Source organism: Homalodisca vitripennis, chromosome 5 (genome assembly GCF_021130785.1).
Source record: "Homalodisca vitripennis isolate AUS2020 chromosome 5, UT_GWSS_2.1, whole genome shotgun sequence".
Taxonomy (NCBI): Eukaryota; Metazoa; Arthropoda; class Insecta; order Hemiptera; family Cicadellidae; genus Homalodisca; species Homalodisca vitripennis.
Window position 1 is genome coordinate 12,687,370 of NC_060211.1, and position 19,641 is coordinate 12,707,010.

General features: G+C 33.3%; 1 protein-coding gene across 1 annotated transcript in view; it reads right to left on the bottom strand.

Moving 5' to 3' along the window:
- Positions 1-19,641, bottom strand: part of LOC124363357 (centrosomal protein of 290 kDa-like) — an 81,426-nt gene that overhangs the window by 34,652 nt on the left and 27,133 nt on the right. The window contains exons 11-20 of the mRNA XM_046818605.1: positions 18,702-18,843; positions 14,957-15,077; positions 14,447-14,584; positions 13,752-13,917; positions 12,637-13,096; positions 6,972-7,258; positions 4,975-5,137; positions 4,356-4,418; positions 2,073-2,172; positions 1,062-1,243 (exon numbers count right to left, since the gene is read on the bottom strand). Of these exons, the coding sequence (XP_046674561.1) occupies positions 1,062-1,243; positions 2,073-2,172; positions 4,356-4,418; positions 4,975-5,137; positions 6,972-7,258; positions 12,637-13,096; positions 13,752-13,917; positions 14,447-14,584; positions 14,957-15,077; positions 18,702-18,843 (1,822 nt within the window). The remainder of the gene's footprint in view (positions 1-1,061; positions 1,244-2,072; positions 2,173-4,355; positions 4,419-4,974; positions 5,138-6,971; positions 7,259-12,636; positions 13,097-13,751; positions 13,918-14,446; positions 14,585-14,956; positions 15,078-18,701; positions 18,844-19,641) is intronic.

Here is a 19,641-nt window from a genome sequence, read left to right on the forward strand (position 1 = left end):
ATCATTACAGAAGTAACACTGATAACCTGACCAAATTATGTAGTCATAGCAAAAATCTTTTTATGCATAGTTTATATCTTTTTATTTATTAGCAACTATATATTTTAAGGTAGATTTCACTTGTCATTCACTACTATTAAATAACATATAACATATAAATGAACATTCAGATATGTCAACATGTGCTTTACATAGTTTTTCATTCTGAAAGTTCGGATTAATTGTTCTGTACTCAGACTTTTAAATTCAAAAAATCTATTTTATACATTATTGTCACCATTAAATAAGTCTGTGAAATTATTGAAAATAAAATTTTGTAATTAAGTGTAAACTTAGCAGAAATATTCTTCTAATCTTTTGTTTCAAGAGTTTTATGTTTGAAATGTCAGGCAACTATTTATAAAATCTCTTTTATTGTATATAGAAAAATACAAAAATATATTTTTTACAGAGCTCTGCCATAAATCTCCTACTAGAATACAGTTTGGATATCGGATACCCAGACCAAAATAGTTCCACAGAAAAATTTTACTTTTCCTACAATGCTCAAGTGCTTTATAAAAATCTATCAGAGCACATATTGGAGGCTGAATGAAGGTGGAAGTGTAGCCGAGTATAAGCAAACAGTGATTCAGTGGTTGCTCATCCTGGTACTGTTGCAGAGGCACAGTACTAATGAACTAACTGATAGAGAAGTCTGCTAATAGGAAATTATTCAAAAATGTTACAAATAATAGAAGTTATTGGATTTGGTTTGCTGATGTGGTTGGACAGTTCTCACTAATATCACGGTAAACTATTATTTTGTGGCTAAGCTGTGGATAAGAAATATGTTCTTTTTATACTAATTTATTACTGTTGAACATTTTAATAAAAGCCACAGCATAGAAATTCTTTTCAAGAAAATACTGATATCTGGACTCTTCCCCTTACACAGACCTGTAGTCTATATGGGGAATTTGTCCTTCAAAACTTAGTAAAGTGAAATGACTGAAGTATATTGCATAATTATGCTATCCATTTTGTGTATGTGAGTAAATTTGATTAGGTCTACTACTTACAATAAGTTTTTCACTGTTTGTCAGCTGCGTCTTGACATCGAGAAAGCGAGAGTGAGGCACACTGTCCACGAGCTGGTCTCGAAGCTCTGCCTCTGCCAACTGTGAGGTCAGATTCTGCTGGACCAGTGCTGCCAACTGTTTCTCTAAGTCCTTACAGTGGTCTTCGGACTCCTTCAGCTGATCTGAGAGATCATAACACCTTCTTTTAAATTCCTCAACACATCCACAATGTACAATTACAATCATTGGAGTAAAAGGAGTTTTCAAAATAATAATACTCCAAATTTTAGTACATATTGACAGTTAAACAGATCTTAATCATGTCTAAAGAATGTACAATACATTAATTAAATATTATTTTTTACATATATAACAAAATATAAAATTATGTCTTAGTAATGTTTAGTTTTGAACATGAAATACTGTATTGCTACAAATACATTATCTCATAACACCTAGTAATAAGAAAAATACCAGAAAAAATTTTATATACAATTTCTTACCAATTGGTTGTATACCCTCAGTGCAATAACAAAATGGCTTTCAAGAGTTTCACTCAATCTATTACAATTAATAGATGCAGCATTTTTTTCCAGTATTTAATCTATTGATTTACAGACAAGAAAGAATTAAAAGACACAGGTGACTAATGAATTTATTATTGGTAACACTTCACATTACTCTATTTTATTCAGTGTTTTACATTTCAATAGGACAAAAAACTCTATGGTAGGATATGTTTCTTAAAATCTTTTTGAAAAAATTGATATAACAAGTTCTGATATATTGGTGCAAAGCCTCTATTTCGGTAACTGACTCGATACATTATCACAGTTGATAAACATAAATTGCTAAAATATTTAAAAGTTCAAATTTAAATTAGTGAAATTTTGGATACAAATTTATATACATAATAATTAAACAGGTTATAAGATAACCATACAAATGAAAAATCTCGCATAATATATTCTGTAAACCATTAAAATGGTTTCTATGTGACTTTTTACTTACCTTTCACAAGTTTGTACATTTTTTCCGAATGACTCTTCATGTCTTTACTAATCTCTTCAGTTTGTTTATTAGAAATCAAAGACTTCTGTTTATCAGATATCTGAAATAAATTTACACATTGAGATGTTAACTTTTACAATATTAATGCCTCAAGTGCTACGGATAAAAAGTGCTTAAGGAAAATTGTTTTTGTCTGTGTGGATAAATTTGCAGGATAAATGTTTAAAAATTCATGAAAAACGAATTTGTTTACTTTAAAATAAGCATTTTCATACCATATTTGTAAAAAAGAGTAAATTACGTTGGATACAAAAGTTAATTTTTGTGACAGTTCTATGTATGGTTCTAAAATATGTAATGAAAAAGAAAAGATGCTAAACAATGAAAATTCTTATCTGTCACCTCAAAAAATGTGTACACTTTCTTCTTTTAGGAAACATTCAGACTACATTACAAAGGTCACATTTTAACCTTTAATACAAGAAAATGTACAACATGTATCCTTTTTAGAGAGATTTCTGTTAGAAGAGGACAGCTAGCTAAAATTCTTTAATGAAAATATTATTTGTGAAAAAGGAAAAATTTCAAACAATTCTTGGAATATTTTATGAATGCACAATAAAAACTACATGGCAATGAATTAATAGATTAAATGCTGAGAGTATAAAACTTGGATTTGTGTTTCTTAAAAAATGTTATACTCTTTATTAATAATTTTCCATTGTTATATTTTAGTATTTTGATCATTTATATTTGAGTTGTTATATGTTATTTTTATAATGGAATATTACTTAGTGAAAACCTTTGTAATACATAATTGTAGAAAATTAAATGTAATTGCAGATGGTATGTCAAGTAAACATTTTGTCCACCAGCGGAGCTCGAATGGTACACAGACGGCTCTAAAACAAAAAGCGGCAGAGGCGCTGGAATTCTGGGAGTGAGACCATGTAGGGAGCTGGTGGTTCCTATGGGTCCGTATCCGACAGTCTTTCAAGCGGAGGTCGCAGCCATTATGGAATGTGCTCGTGAGAATCTTTGTCTGCGATATAGGGGCAAGACGATTAACATTTTCACGGACAGTCAGGCAGAGCTGATGGCGCTGGATTCTTGCGCAATCAAATCCAAACTGGTTTGGGATTGCTATCAGACCGTTTCCTCCCTTGCCAGAATCAACAATGTAAACCGTTTGTTGGGTTCCTGGTCATGAGCGGATTCCTGGGAACGAAAGAGCTGATGCCCTGGCCAACCAGGGCTCAGCAACAATTATGACGGGCCCTCAACCATTCTGCGGTGTTCCAAGGTGTGAATCCTCTAGGGTTGTCTCGAAATGGATTCGCGCGGAGCATGGGAGAAGGTGGAGGTTGCATCCGGGTTTGAGAGTGAGTAGAATGGTATTACAGTCACCTTCCTCCAAGGTGGCCTCGGACCTTCTCTCATTAAACAGATCAATGTCTTCCAAGGTCATTGGTCTCATTACGGGCATGGTCACCTGAAGAAGCATCTACACAGAGTTGGTATCCTTCAGGAGGATCCGCTCTGTGGAAGGTGTAATGAGCAGGAGGAGACTGCTGAGCTCCTGCTCTTTGATTGCCCAGCAATAGCAAGAGAGCGGTATGCCATCTTTGGTAGCTTGAACAGGGGTGGCGAGTTTTCCCAGGAGGACTTGTTAGGTTGTTTTCGGCGGTTTGTTGAACTGCTGAAGTTGTAGACTGGTAGTCCTCATGGTGTTTCCGGGGTGCGCAAAAGGCCCTTGAGGCTTAAGTGCATGGCAGTAGGCCGCCCCAGAGAAAAAAAAAAAAAAAAAAAAATTTTGTATATTTTGAACAATGACTATGACTATATAGCATAATTTAGTTTTAAACCATATAAAACTATAAATTAGATAATAACATTAATAAATGTATGCATATTTAGTAGTGTTTATACTGATTTAGTATATAAATTGCATTAAAAAATCAATTGTTAGGCAAGGCATAACAGTCCTTACAATTTAGAAGGTTTATAATAGAAGAAATGTCAGTTTTCATATCCCTAACTGTGGACACAAAAATCTAAGTTTTAAGGCAGTCTTTGATCTTGTGATTTGTTCTTCCAGATACATAATCAAAGAGTTCTGGCTGTTAGATTTAGTTTGACTGAGATATCTAAAACATAAACCAATATTTCAGATTCCCCATGCTTTGGAATTAGCTGTTTCAATCTATCACAAATAAGACTACAAAAATGAATGACTGTATGATTATGAAAACATAAACACTATTACTGTGATTAAAAAAATACCTGATTTGTGTCTTCAGATTTAGTAATTATTTTATCAAAACTCTCTTGGTATTGACTAAATTTCTACCTTGAGTTGGTTAATTAACTTGCTGTTCATTTGATCCTGCAAGATAAAACAGACACAATCATTAAAAAATAGATAGACTTTATTGCAAAACAAAATATATTTGCTTAAATATTCATATATAAATATAAACAATAATATATTTTAATTATAAAATACAATGAATAAAATTAATACTAAACAGGCATATGTACTTGTAAAAATTAATTATACTCACTATTATAGTTTTGTTGGCAAGGAGCTCTCTGTGCTTAACAGTCAATTTGTTGAATTCCTGCCTCAGTTCTTCAAGTTCATTGTAAGAAAAGCATTCTGCATGTATATTTTTCAGTATTTGGAAATCTGCTTCCAATTTATTCTAAAATAAACAATGGAGTATTATTGAATATTTCCAGACACATTTAATGGCATTCTATGTAGAAGAGTAACAATTTAATGTATTTCAAACCAAAAGATCTGTTGCAAAGACAGCATTAGTAAGTATGTGAAATAATGTAATGTGAGAATTATTTTGTAAAATATTGACAGCAAAAATAACTCCATTTGTAAATATACCTTTTCTTGTTTCAATTTTTCTATTTTGTGAACTGAAGTTTGTTGAACTGCTGCCAGCTCTTCTTGAAGCATGTCTCTGTTATTTCTCGCTTGCACATCCAACTCTTGTAGAACTGAGCATTTTCTTTTCAACTTTTCATTTTCTGCACACACAGCAGCCAACCTAAAGACACAATTAAAATAATTAATAAACAGAACCAAACGAATACACTATAGAGTTTTAAGGTTCATATGAAACTTTTAATATTAACAATCACCAATCTAAACACACAAGAGATCTCATTCCTGAACATAAGCAGTCCAAAACTCAAAATCAACAATCTGATCCAAATCCATCACATACTTTTATTAGACCTACCCATATCCAAACGAATATTAGGAATTTCTACAATTGAGGCAAACTGCCATTGATGTGTCCTCTTATTAGGTGAATTTGAGAGATGATGTAATTTTCAGGGGAGTCAAAGAAGGTTACAATGTTGGGATTGGTGTCGGCCAGATTGTGAAGATACTAAGCCAAATGTTGCCAGTAAAGAGTAGAGGGTGTAATTCTGAGAATTTCTACTTCAGTCTGCACATGAAGGATCATACAGGTATCCACAGTTGCGTCTTTGAATGGGAAGGAATTTTTTAACTGTTTGTGTTTATAAAGGATGAATGAGGCAAGCTAGATAAGGAAGGCTATGGTCAGTTCAGAATCAAACGTGTGTTAATTAAAGAAAGTATAGATCACGCATGTGAAGAACGTTTGCATAAAGAGAGGTGATAGGAATATAACTAAGGGGGATATTGGGATTGAGGAAGTGGATACTGAAGATTTGGTGTATTGGATGAAGGGTAGCAGCTGTTTCAAGAAGGAAGCGAGTTTGTGTTTGAATTTGTCATCCACAAAAGCAAGAACCATTTTGATCATGAGGTCATCATTTCAGAAAACAAGAGCATACCAGGAAATATTATGGTTATTTCTGGAATTTAGGAAGAGTGTAGTGCTGACATCGGGATATAATTTCATTCATGAGAAGGAATTGGGTTAAGGGGTTAAATTTTAATTCACGCTGAGAAAGCAATTATTCTACGAGGAATTTTAATGAATGGTTGGTTCAGTTAGTTTGCAGACAGTAAAGGTAAAAAAAGACAACAATGGTAAAACATTGTACATAGGAAAAACAATATATGTCATGATGGGTTTTTGAAAATTGGAAAGGTGTTTATTCAGAAAAGAACATACTTTGATTTCTAGGCAATTTGGAGAGGAAGATTGCTTAGTTAATTATTGAATGAAGTTGAGACAGAGCTTCATTGGATGAATGGGAGATAAGGACTGTGAGGAAAACTTTAAATATAGTTAGAAATGTATGGGTTTCGACCATTGGTTTGTCTAGAAAGTTTGGTTTATTCTCATATACATTTTTCTATTTATGTTTGTGGCTAAATGACTCTACGTTAGAAATCACAGAGAGCTAGTGAAATTGAGGAGTAGGGTTGAGGATTGTGTATATGAAAAGTATGGTACTAAGTATGGTAGTGTTCTGTTTTAAGATGTTAGATAAAGGACTTCCAATGGTGGAATGAGTAGTTTCCATGCTCTAACTACTAGAGAGACATATAGTAAATAAAATTATAAGTATCTCTGAACTAATGTATGATTTGACATATTGATTGCGGCAGACACCTTATGGTACAGAACTACGGTTAGAATAATTGGTTTCACTCAGTATTGAGCAGCAGTGAAGATGTTAACTACAAGTATTATAGCTAGACAATTATTGTACAGTAGTTTACGGCGCAGAACCATATCAAGAATAGTTGGGTGGTATAGACCACAGTGAAGGTGTAAATTAAGGAATTAAAAAATTTTAAAACTCTATTTTGTAAAAGTGCTTTGCAAATAATCTATATTTATGACAAAAGTGGGTCTTCAGTATAGTGTTATACAAAACTATGAAAAATAAATAAATTAATAATACAATTGGATGAAGTACATAATACTATGTTACCTAATCGTAGCATTTGCTAGTGAACTTTTCATAGTATCTGGATCTTCTTCTAGTGTCTTCCAATTTTCTGAGTATTCTTTAACTTCTGCAGACAGGACAGCTACTTTCTCTGTGAGAGTATCAACCTCATTCTGCAGACCTGCCCTCACATTCTGCCAACTTTCCTTATCACTTTCATATATCTCCTTCTGCTCAGCCATTGACAACTCTGTTTCACTCAGCTTCTTCACGAGGTTGGATAAATCTTGCTCTAGTTTTGTGTGGTAACCGTTTTCCTTTTCAGGATCCTGTGAATTTAATGTGATGAAAGTTTCAACAGCCATAAATAACCTTATATAAATTTGTAACAAGTGAATAAAATAGTATTTAGTTTAGTTTAAACCTCACCTTGATGCAATACCTTGAAACTCCTCTTAACATAATATTATACCCAGTGCTTAATTTCTAAAATTTTAGGTGTGGGAACTCTTAAAGCGGGAAGCTCAGACCGGTGGGTATGGAATACACCCCAGGAAGGAGGGGGGCCCTCACCCAGGAAAACTTTTGAAAATTATAACTGTAAACCTTTGTTTTTAGGCCACCCAGACATAATAATACATCCATTTTTATAAAATACCAAGTGATATTTTAATGCTGTTTATTTTCTTTAAGGTGCTTGATTAGGATGTAAGAAAATGAAAACATGAATTTAAATTATTGAGTTTACTCTCTACTCTACTCTACTCCATTAACACCTTGTTGCCTACTTTAAATTTCCCAGAAATATTTGGTTTGATTTCATTGACCATTTTGTTTGAATCAATGAAGCTCACCAATATTAATTTTCTAATGAATGGTAAAATAAAAACAAATTGAGCCTTATTCACAGTTTTATTTATACACATTACAGTAGTAATAATAATACATATTAATATGTAAATGGATGTTTGTTAATATAACAGCTTTTTTACAAGTTTGCATATTTTACAAAAAAATTGCATACCTTATGGGTACAAAACAATATTAATACATTCAAAATAAACCAACTTCTTGGAAAGGAAAAGGAAGCGTTTAATTACACACAAAATAAATGACACACAGAGTGGAGTAACACGGTTTCATTTTTTTTAAATTTAGTGTAGTTTTAAAAAGTTAAGGTTGATTATTTTATTTCCTTATTAGTTATTATAACAAATATGTACGGATTTGTAGTATAATATTGTAAGGCAATGCCAAGACTGTTGGTAAACTTAGTTTTAGTTGTTTGTTAATATTTTAAAGTGAAAACTACAAAAGAAACAAAACAACAATACACAAAACTAACTGTAAGTACAAAAAAGAACTCAGAAACTTGAGTTCAGAACACAACTATAAGTTAGGCATAGGCTAGTTATTTTAATGAAAACTTAATGTTCTGAAATTCTAAAAGATATTTAAAAAACAGATTTAGGAAAAAAGTTCCCACAATGCAATGCTGTCTTCATGGTAAGTTTTCTGCCCTCGTTGTTTTGACTTGGTGTCAAGTGCAGAATGGTGTCCCTTCGCCAGCCAGGTTTTGACGTGTCGCTCGGGATTGTATCTAGCCACAGGAGGTCCTAGGAGCCTGATCCGCAATAAATCGCAAGCAGTGCTAATGTAGAGTGAAGATCTAAGAGGAGACATAATTAGATTCATTGCAGAAAACCCACGTTCACATTCAGCACTAGACACTGCAATACTATTTATGATGGAAATCAGTTTCTTAAACGACGGCGGTTGCTCTAGAATAGTAGGTTTCTCTCCACTTAACATAGGCTTCAGTCTCTGCTTGAAGTGTCTGAAGTCTCTAATTATATCCTGAGAGCTGCTAATCTTAAATCTATCGCAGATTCGCTGGATCTCACATTCTCCGTAGGTGATGGATAAGTCTTTTGGCCAATACATGGGGTGGATCACTTTGATGTCATTCATGATTTTGGTGTAGTGTTCAGCCGCATTTGAAGATGATGATAGCAACCTTGAAGTCAAGTTGTTAGCGAGGCTCCGATAGAACTGTTTTTTCTGGAATACTGGGTATCTTGGATCTTACACAAAGTTTAACATCTTGAAACATCAAATCGTCAATAGCAATTTTAGCTTCCACTGAACGTCTACCCATATTTTCAACTCGGTTTTCAAACACTTTGATTAACAGTGTTACATCACTGTGGGCTTGGATAAGGTTGAGGCTTGATTTTTGAAGCTGTAAGGACAAATCCGATAACTCTTCTAGAGCATCGAACATCAATGCCAGGTTGTGTACAAAAGTTGTAGAAGATAATGTACTACAAAGCCCTTTGTAAGTTGAACGTTGCTTCGAGTCCCTTTGTTTGTCTTCAGATGCTTCAATGAAATGATTGTACAAAGCTTTAAAATCTGTCCAAACTGCTTTCACCGCCATTAAGCTGGAGGCTACCCAACGAGTATCTAAAACACGGCCGATTTTCAACATTTGCTCCTCTAGTCCTTTAGCAACTTCTGCCAACTCCCTGCTGTTTTTTCGGTGAACAACTAAACATGTTTCTAATTTTATCCATGAATATCTTAAAATGATTGATTCCAGCTACTTCTTCTATGGAATCGTGCACGGCAAGCTCTAAACGATGGTTCAAACAATGCCAAATGAACAAGTTGGGGAACGTTTCAGTAAGCTGTATAGCAAGGCCAGATTTCTTGCCTAGTAGCACTGAAGCACCATCACAAGTTAGAGCAATCATATGGTCTTTCATGAATTCAAAGCTTAGACCTAATGCTTGTAACTGATTTAAAAGTTCTTGTAATATACCAGCTGATGTTGTGCTATTTAGCTCAAAAAGTGTTAAGAACACTGTCATAGGGTTTTGCATTCCCTTTAGAACAGTTCTGATATAAACCACCAAAGCATTTTTGTTTGAAACTGAAGTGGCTTCATCCAAAAGCAGGGAAAATTTAGTCTGACTTGATTAGGCCATTTATCAAGTCTGATTTCATTTCATCAGAAATATGATGAATTATATTGGAGCAAGCAACATTTGAATGTAGGATTCGCCCCATATCTAAGCCATTCATTATTTGAAGATCAATTTCAGTTTCAAACTCAAAAAATGGCCTATTTAGTTTAGCTTGCTTATAAGCCGTGCGGAAAATGCGCTCAGTTACAATCTGCTGCTCTTTATGCATAGAAGCAACAGATTTTTTCATTGTATCTTTCTTAGCTTCAATGAGTATTTTTTCAGCTAAAGAATGAGCTCGAGACCCACGGTGTAAAAATATCTTTTTCCTAAGAGAGGATTGCTGGTCTTTTTTATTGTTTCCATAAGCGGTAACAGTTCCTAAAACCCACTCTTCGCTAATCTTTAGGCCCTTCGTTTTTCTCTGCACCTAGAGTACTCACACTACGGCAAACGTTGCAACCTAGTTCTCTGTTCACAATTAACCATGGATTTTTAGCTTTAAATTCAACAATTTGTTCTTCAGACCAACAAACTGGCTGTTCACCCCTATTAACAAAATCATTATTTTCATTACTAACCTTAGCTTCGTCTGCATCAGATCCCAAACCCACCAACCTGGATACTATTTTGACCGACGAGGAAGTCGAAGGGGAATGGTAATCGCAATTATCCTCATTGATCCCGATTGCGTCTTCTTTTTTATCTTGATCAACAATTGAAGTTGTAGTCAATGCTTCCGAACTGCAGTTCTCATTATTCGCATAACCTTTTTGTTTCTTAGGGTTAGGTTTAAAGAAATCAACAATTTTTCTGGTAGTCATAGTCAATTAGGAAACTATTTAGCTGCACCAGCACTAATAAGCATAAACACGAACACAATCAACGACCTGCACCTCAAAAACGAACTTAAGCGTGATGGGATGCGATGCAACTTGTAACTTAATCGCGAAACACACCAAGGTCAAGTCAACTAGTCAACACACTTGTGATCACTGGGGCGGTGGCGCGGTGAAGGAATGGAGGGGGAAAGGAAGGGGGTGGGGTGGGTATTGCTTTGTTATTGAGAGGCGCAGCCGCGCGCATGCGCGCGAAACTAGGATGACTCGCCCGTCACCTTCCTCCTGCCTGATTCCGTGCAAGACTCATCACAGCACAGCTCACAACTGCTTGTACGGGCGCTTACTATCTGCTTACGAGTCACTCGCAAACAAAGCATAGCATAATATTGATCCTACCTACAATTTTTTTTAACTAAAACTTGTACTCGTAGTTTTAAAAGCGTTCCCTTGCGTTCCGGCACTCTTGGGAGGTAAGGGAACGCCGTTCCCTTGCGTTCCCACTGAAATTAAACCACTGATTATACCAAAAGGTAGAAAAGATTTACAGAAATCAGAATTTTTTTGCTATTTATTTTCAAAGTATATAAAGTTTACCAGAAAGCAGAAGTGAAAAGTTTCCTGCAATATGGTAGTTAAACCTAATGGGCTTAAGGGGAGGTGAAACTCCTGCTGGAAATTGGCCAAAAACGGTTTTCACACTGAAGCTCATTTTCGTTTTACGTAAACATAATAAATAATTAACCAAATAGAAGAACCAAAGTTTTCTAAGTAAAACTGTTCTCTCAATTTTTAATATATTTATTGTATTTGTCACAAAAGTCTATTACAGTTATTGTGTATTGATGTAAATATAAAAAGTCAACTATTGTACTAACAAAAATTGGAATAAGCAATTTTACTTCCAGATGATCTTTGTAAGCTACTTTTATAAATTTAAAAACAAACACTCCAATAATATACTTTTTATTTTTGTGAGGAACCGAATAATTCAGTTATGTGGGTTGTTAATTTATAAATAATTTCAATAAGAAATGAGCTTCTAGAATGTATTTAACAACTTTTACGTTATAATAGCTTTTTTAATGGTCTCTTCAACTTAACATGAATCTATTACCTTAAGATTTAACAAAACACATTATGATACTGATGTAAGTAGCCTATTACGTGTAATACCTGATTTATGATCATCTGGGAACCTTTGAAATCTTGAGCTTCTGGTGATTGCACATCACCTGGCGTTCCTTCCCTAAAGGATTTAGCAGCAAAGTTTTGAAGTTCATGTTGCAAAACCTCAACTTGACTCAAAGCTTTTTGAAGTTTTGATTGATGCCTCGTGTTCACTTAATCTGAAATATAAACAAAAAAACCTCTACAACAAATTAAACTCACTATTTTAGAGTTAAAAAACAATATTTGTATAACTCCATTAGAATTTAACATATTAAATAAAGTATACTAATCTGAAAGAAAAAAAAACGCATTTGTACACATTAATTATTTTATCTTCAATATGTTCATTTGAGTTTAATTATTACAAATTAGTGTCAAATTTGTCATATAGACAATAATGCACATTGCAATACATTATTTTATAAATACATTTTATAAAACTATTATTTTAGTAAACTGTGTTGTGCGTCTATAGTGCAGGTGTTATACAGTAGTACCTAAGAAATTAATCAAATTTAAATTAGTGCTGGTTAAACACCCTTTATTGTGATCATATACTGTAAGAATATTTATTTTATTAGTCCAATTATGCCAAATTAATCACCGAGATGTCAATGCCATAAACAAGCTATAAACAATTCTTGTTTATGATCCCTCAGTTACAACAGTCTCCCAGACAAGTCATCTGAGTGGATTGCCACTGAGTTTATTGGATCCACTCGGTACAACAGCATCTCGGATACACGATATCCAAAAAATGTCATCTGAGTGGATTGCCACTGAGTTTATTGGATCCACTCGGTACAACAGTCTCTCGGATACACGATATCCAAAAATGTCATCTGAGTGGATTGCCACTGAGTTTATTGGATCCACTCGGTACAACAGTCTCTCGGATACACGATATCCAAAAATGTCATCTGAGTGGATTGCCACTGAGTTTATTGGATCCACTCGGTACAACAGTCTCTCGGATACACGATATCCAAAAATGTCATCTGAGTGGATTGCCACTGAGTTTATTGGATCCACTCGGTACAACAGTCTCTCGGATACACGATATCCAAAAATGTCATCTGAGTGGATTGCCACTGAGTTTATTGGATCCACTCGGTACAACAGTCTCTCGGATACATCATATCCAAAAATGTCATCTGAGTGGATTGCCACTGAGTGTATTGGATCCCTCGGTACAACAGTCTCTCGGATACACGATATTATCCAAAAATGTCATCTGAGTGGATTGCCACTGAATGTACAAGATCCCTCACTCTGCTATCAGTTTTAGTAATCAGTAGTTTGAGCTATCAAAGTTTGGTATACTTAGTCCTTGTGTGATATCTGTCAAAGGATCTGTGATATCTTGAATGATTTTTTTGCAAATATTGCTGTGGTAGACTGAGTTCAGTGAGTTTACTCACTCTAATATTGTGCAAAAGTGCTTATTACCTTACTTAAGAGAGTTAATGATACTGTGGTCAATATAATACTTTAGAAGCTAAAATAACATCAAACCAGTTTTGGGTTCATTCTTAAAGTTAAGGCAGCAAAACAATGTAATCCTAATTCCTCAAAACCAATACTGTGTGCAAACTTCCACAGCAAGGAGAGAGTCAGATCTACAGTATGAATCAATAAACAAAAAGCTGTAATCCTGTTTGCTATGGTTCATGAATTGATTTTTAAAAGTTATGTCTGAGGTAACAAAAATGCGAAATAGTTGAGAAGAGCTGGGAAGGAATACAATACTTCTGATTATCTAGACTTCTGAGATAAACAATACTCTAGGGAATTATTTTGGAGATTTGTATCATCATATACCTCTGCATTCTATGACTTACCTGGAATTTCTAAGTTGCTCTCTAAGAGCAGCGTTATTTCCTTCTACCATGTTTAACTGGGCTTGAAGTCTCATGGCAGGGTGATACCATCCGCTCAAGTGTCTGGAGTCCAGAGCCTCCAGTAACCGTTCCAGACAAGCAGATTCTATTTGCACTGTACTTGCTCCTAAAGCACAACAATGTTCAACATTTTAACTATTACCATACAAATAAAAATGGATAGTTTATATTAATTATAAAAATATTAAATATAATTGATAAAATAATTAAATAGTCCAGAAAGAATGAGGGAAAAGAATTAGAAGAACTTGATTCGAAGAAAAGAAGAATGTTAACATGGAAAAAGTGAAACAAGTGTGGACAAAAAGAAAATCTAAATTATTAAAGGAATGTTGATTGCACTTAACATGATCCAATCGGACCCATACATAAAAATAAAATACCTAATCAATACTGATAGTCTCAACTGTTTCAGAACCTTGATTATTTGTTGTTATCAATTGCTATTTACATTAAAACAAAAAATTAAGTTTCTCGGTGAAGATGTAGAACACAAAACTAACATGTTTAAATCAAACAAATTCAATGGGCAAGTTTTCCAAATAATTTTGGACATTTAAGTTACACAAAATAGCTTATTAGCTATTTAAAAAAATAATTAAAAAATTTTTTTTAAATAATTTTAGATCTCTTACCATCATGGCTACGAACACTGTCAAGGATTTCATGCATGCCTTTTCTAAGAGCTTCATTCTCATCTACGACATCCTTGAGTTTATTCTCCAGTAGTTCTGCTTCTCTGATCAACATTTCTTTGGTTTCTTCACTAATACCTGAAAAATATTGGATTGTTTTTAACTCTTTCATTGGTATATTTTTAACTGAAACAGTCTCCTAAAGGAGGGTTTGTTATTAATCCAGTTACATTAGATCTGCTGAAAGAAACAACTAATAAAGGAAGCAAAATAATTTCACTAATAATAAATTTATGAAATTCAGAGAATAACAATAATTTATTAGTCTATTTTCATCAAAATATTCAGATAAAACAAAAAAAACATTATCAGTTTAATCAAGTAAAAATATACAGATTTCTCATGTTTTAAACTGCGTGAAAGAATCGGAAGCAGCCTGGAATGCAGGTGTGCTTTTATAAAGTTGTAAATGTTTAAAAAATAGTACAGGTGAATGGCACAATTAATTACCTTGCACAACAACTGGGGGTTGGCGAGAAGAGTCCTCCTCGGAGCTGATCACCTCGGGCTCATACCCAACATTCTTCAATTGACTTTTCAACCGGCTAATAGTCTTTTTAAAGATTCTATTCTGTAACAGATAGTAAGTCTTTTTAATTTCACAATAACTATCTCTACAAATAATATACAGGGTGAGGCAGACCACCCGTACAGTACGTATAGCGGCCCAAACCAAACGAGGTAGATTATTCGTAACAACTTAAACCCCCCTATTTCCACCCCAAAGAATTGGGAGAAATTATTTTTAAATCTCTAAAACTCCCCAAAAGGGTAGTTTTTGGGGGGTAGGGGTGGTTTTTGGAAAATTTTTCAAATGTAAAGGTTATGTTGAGTTATACCTCATTTTAAAGGTAATTCTTCACTGATTATTTTGATGCAAAAATTTTTAACCTATCTTGCTGCTTATGTACAGGGTACACCCAAAACGTAAAAAAATCAGGGGTTTGTGGGTAAATTTATTGCAACTACCTGCACAAATGTAGAGAGACGATATTTTTATTGAAAACCAATGATGAAATGGCTTATCGAAAAATATCATCAAATGCCACCCTCCCCCCAAATTTACACATTTTAAAAATACATAGAATTTTGAAATATTTAAAACAGCCCCAATCTAAAAAAAATTCAAATAGCAACCTAGGTTGTGTTGTACATCATTAGAAAGGTCTTTAAAAAATAAACGTTTTTACATTTAAAGTTTGTCTCTATCTCCCAATGGTTTCAAAAACTGTAGTACAAAAATAGATTTTTTAATAATTTTACTCTATTTATTATAAAAGTCAGTGTAATGTGCAAGTAAAAAAAAGTTACAACAGTAAACTCGTCTCTTATGTTTATGATTGAAAAAAATTACGTTATCTAATTTTTAAAAGAGTATCTTAAAATTTGAAAAGGTATGGGAAAACTGTAAACTACAATGTCTTACGATAAGTGCTGAGTTTCTCTCATTGAAACAGGAAAATTACCCCAGTTGCGGTCAGGTTGAAACATGACCTGTATCACGAACTCGACTATCAAGTCTTTGAAAAACGTTCCTGGAGTGATGTTCGCGGTCTGGGTAACGTTGGGCATAAAGAAGAGCGGCAGCTGAGTAATTTTGGAAACATTCCCCTAACACTATAAGCATCTGGAATGCTTCCTCATTTTAGAACGGCATTTTAGAACAAACAAAACTTACACTACGTACTTTAAAAAAATTGAAATTAATATCTACCTCATACCACGTGGTCACAAGAACAACTGAATAGAGAGACGATAATAACAGAGATCAGATAAGAGACTAAGGACTTGGTTCCAAAGTTCTTCCAGGGGCAACTCGTGTATTTGGGATTGTTAAAACATGAACACCACGGTTAGATTGCTTTTGAAACATGTTATTCTGATAGAAATCCTGATGTGTTTGTACTACATTATTTAAAAACAATTAAACTTAAAACTCCAACTTGTTTTCCATTTGTTTCATTAGATTTTGATATTAATAAAAACTAACTTAGCAAAATTATTAAAAAATCTATTTTTGTACTACAGTTTTGAAATCCATTGGAGATAGAGACAAACTTTAAATATAGAAAATGTTTATTTTTTAAAGACCTTTCTAATGATGTACAACACAACCTAGGTTGCTATTTTGAATTTTTTTAGATTGGGGGCTGTTAAATATTTCAAAATTCTATGTATTTTTAAAATGTGTAAATTTGGCGGGTCGGGAGGGTGGCATTTGATGATATTTTTCGATACGCCATCTCATCATTGGTTTTCAATAAAAATATCGTACTATCATGAGAGAAACTCAGCACTTATCGTAAGACATTGTAGTTTACAGTTTTTCCCATACCTTTTCAAATTTTAAGATACTCTTTTAAAAATTAGATAAACATATTTTTTTCAATCATAAACATAAGAGACGAGTTTACTGTTGTAACTTTTTTTTACTTGCACATTACACTGACTTTTATAATAAATAGAGTAAAATTATTAAAAAATCTATTTTTGTACTACAGTTTTTGAAACCATTGGAGATAGAGACAAACTTTAAATATAGAAAATGTTTTATTTTTTAAAGACCTTTCTAATGATGTACAACACAACCTAGGTTGCTATTTGAATTTTTTTAGATTGGGGCTGTTAAATATTTCAAAATTCTATGTATTTTTAAAATGTGTAAATTTGGCGGGAGGGTGGCATTTGATGATATTTTTCGATACGCCATCTCATCATTGGTTTTCAATAAAAATATCGTTCTTTCTACATTTGCGCAGGTAGTTGCAATAAATTTACCCACAAACCCCTGATTTTTTTTACGTTTTGGTGTACCCTGTACATAAGCGGCAAGATAGGTTAAAAATTTTTTGCATCAAAATAATCAGTGAAGAAATACCTTTAAAATGAGGTATAACTCAACATACCTTTACATTTGAAAATTTTCCAAAAACCACCCCTACCCCCCAAAAACTACCCTTTTGGGGAGTTTTAGAGATTTAAAAATAATTTCTCCCAATTCTTTGGGGTGGAAATAGGGGGTTTAAGTTGTTACGAATAATCTACCTCGTTTGGTTTGACCGATATACGTACTGTACGGGTGGTTTGCCTCACCCTGTATACACAAAAACTCTGTACACAAACTTTAGGATCTTGTTCCATGGACTAAGAGGAGCTATAAACTAAGTTTTCAAAACTCGTTACAGCCAATAAAAATACTTCTCTGATGATGAAAGTGATCAATGATTCTATTTTCTTAGAGAATATTGATCATCACATTGGAGATGGTTTTTAACGACACACGTAGTTGCGTATTATGTTTAAGATACACACAAAAGAATATGGATAGTATGAAACATTCAAATTTATACAGAGTGTTCACAAAAGAGTATCACAAACTTCTTTGGCTGATAGTACTCATCATTCAAAACAATAATGTCCTGTAAACATAGATCAATAAATTTGTTGTTTAGCCGTTACTTTGTATTTTTTTTTATAAAAAATTAATATCACTAGAAATAGTAAAGCTAGATATATGAAACTTTGCACCCAGGTAGTAACATATAAGAGGAAGTTAAAAAAATAAGTATTTAATTTAATATAAACAAAATGGCACCTGTTGAACATTTTTGAGTAAAATAACAAAATAACCAGTATAGTTATAAAAATGTACATGATACCAACTATATTGTAATTTTTATAACATTTCTTTCTTTCCTTTATAACAATACTCAGTAAATTGAAAGAAACTAGAAGAAGATTCAGATATTGTGAAAAAATTCACAAGCAAATGCTACTATTAGGTAACATACTGTTATGTATATATTAAACATTAACTTACATAAACTGTGAATAATAAATACAAATTTTATTAAAGACGATGTTCTTCTTCTTCTATGGGGCAGCCTACTGCCATGCACTTAAGCCTCAAGGGCCTTTTGCACACCCTGGAAGCACACCATGAGGCCTACCAGTCTATGATTTCAGAAGAGAACTTTAGATATATTGCAGATTATATGAACTTCATTCAGACCATAAACTACACTCAGAGTGAGCTATTTTGGTAGTAAAACCCAGAACCTCCCAAATACTCTGTGGGAACTTCCCAAAAATCCCGAGCTCAGTTATCACACTTGTTAGCGTTTTATAATTTGGTTTTCGTAAGAACTAATAACTTACAAAATACCTTATCTATTTACATACTACAAATACTTACCTGTACTTTAAGTGTAAGTTGAGTGTTGTTTGCTGACTCCAGCTGCTGAGTTATCTCACTAAGCTTTGTCTGATCAGCCTTGTACTTGGCCAACACTCCATCCACTCTGACAACTGCATCCACGTCTAACCCTAACTTTTCTCTGAAACATGATGTTAACGTTTGTATGGTTATAAAGAACAAGCTGGCTTATTATCGAACTTTAACAAATAATAACTAGAACATCAATATTTATTACGTAAAACTAAACATTTGTATGTCATTCGTAAATATTTATTATACAGAATTAATTAAGTTAATATAGGTTTTATTGTTAATAAGACAATTAATTTTACAGATTAGGTTAAAAATGTTCTAGAAAACAAGGAAAAGTGTTTAAAGTGGGTACTAAATGTTTGATTGGTGCTAGTAAACCCAAAATGGGACCTTTATGGTACTGCAATACAAATTTGAGTGCCAAGGGTTAAACGAGGTTGTTTTTAGAGCAGAAAAAGAGGAAAAAATGAACATTGTGGTGTAAGATGTCCTGAAAAAAACACCAAATATTTGAATGAATTAGGTTTGGAACTGGAAACATTCTTACATTAATGTACTTTTCAAGAAGTCAAAACAAGTTATAATTTTTTTCATCTGCAAAATTGGTTTTGCTGACATTAATAAAAAGTTAGACAGTGAATATATAGTGGTAAACACAACAAAAACTAAAATATGCAAGTATAACAAGGGCATGGTGGACAGAAAATGGATTATTGATATCATAACTATTTAAGAAGGTCAACAATGGGGTGAAAGATATAGCAAAGAAATATGCCCAGGTAATGTATGCTGAAACAATCATATCACTAGACATTCATTTTGAAACATATAAGCTAAGGGCAATCTTGTTACTGATTTGTGGAAGGCATATTTGAACATTCATGATCTTGGTGGTTATCACCAT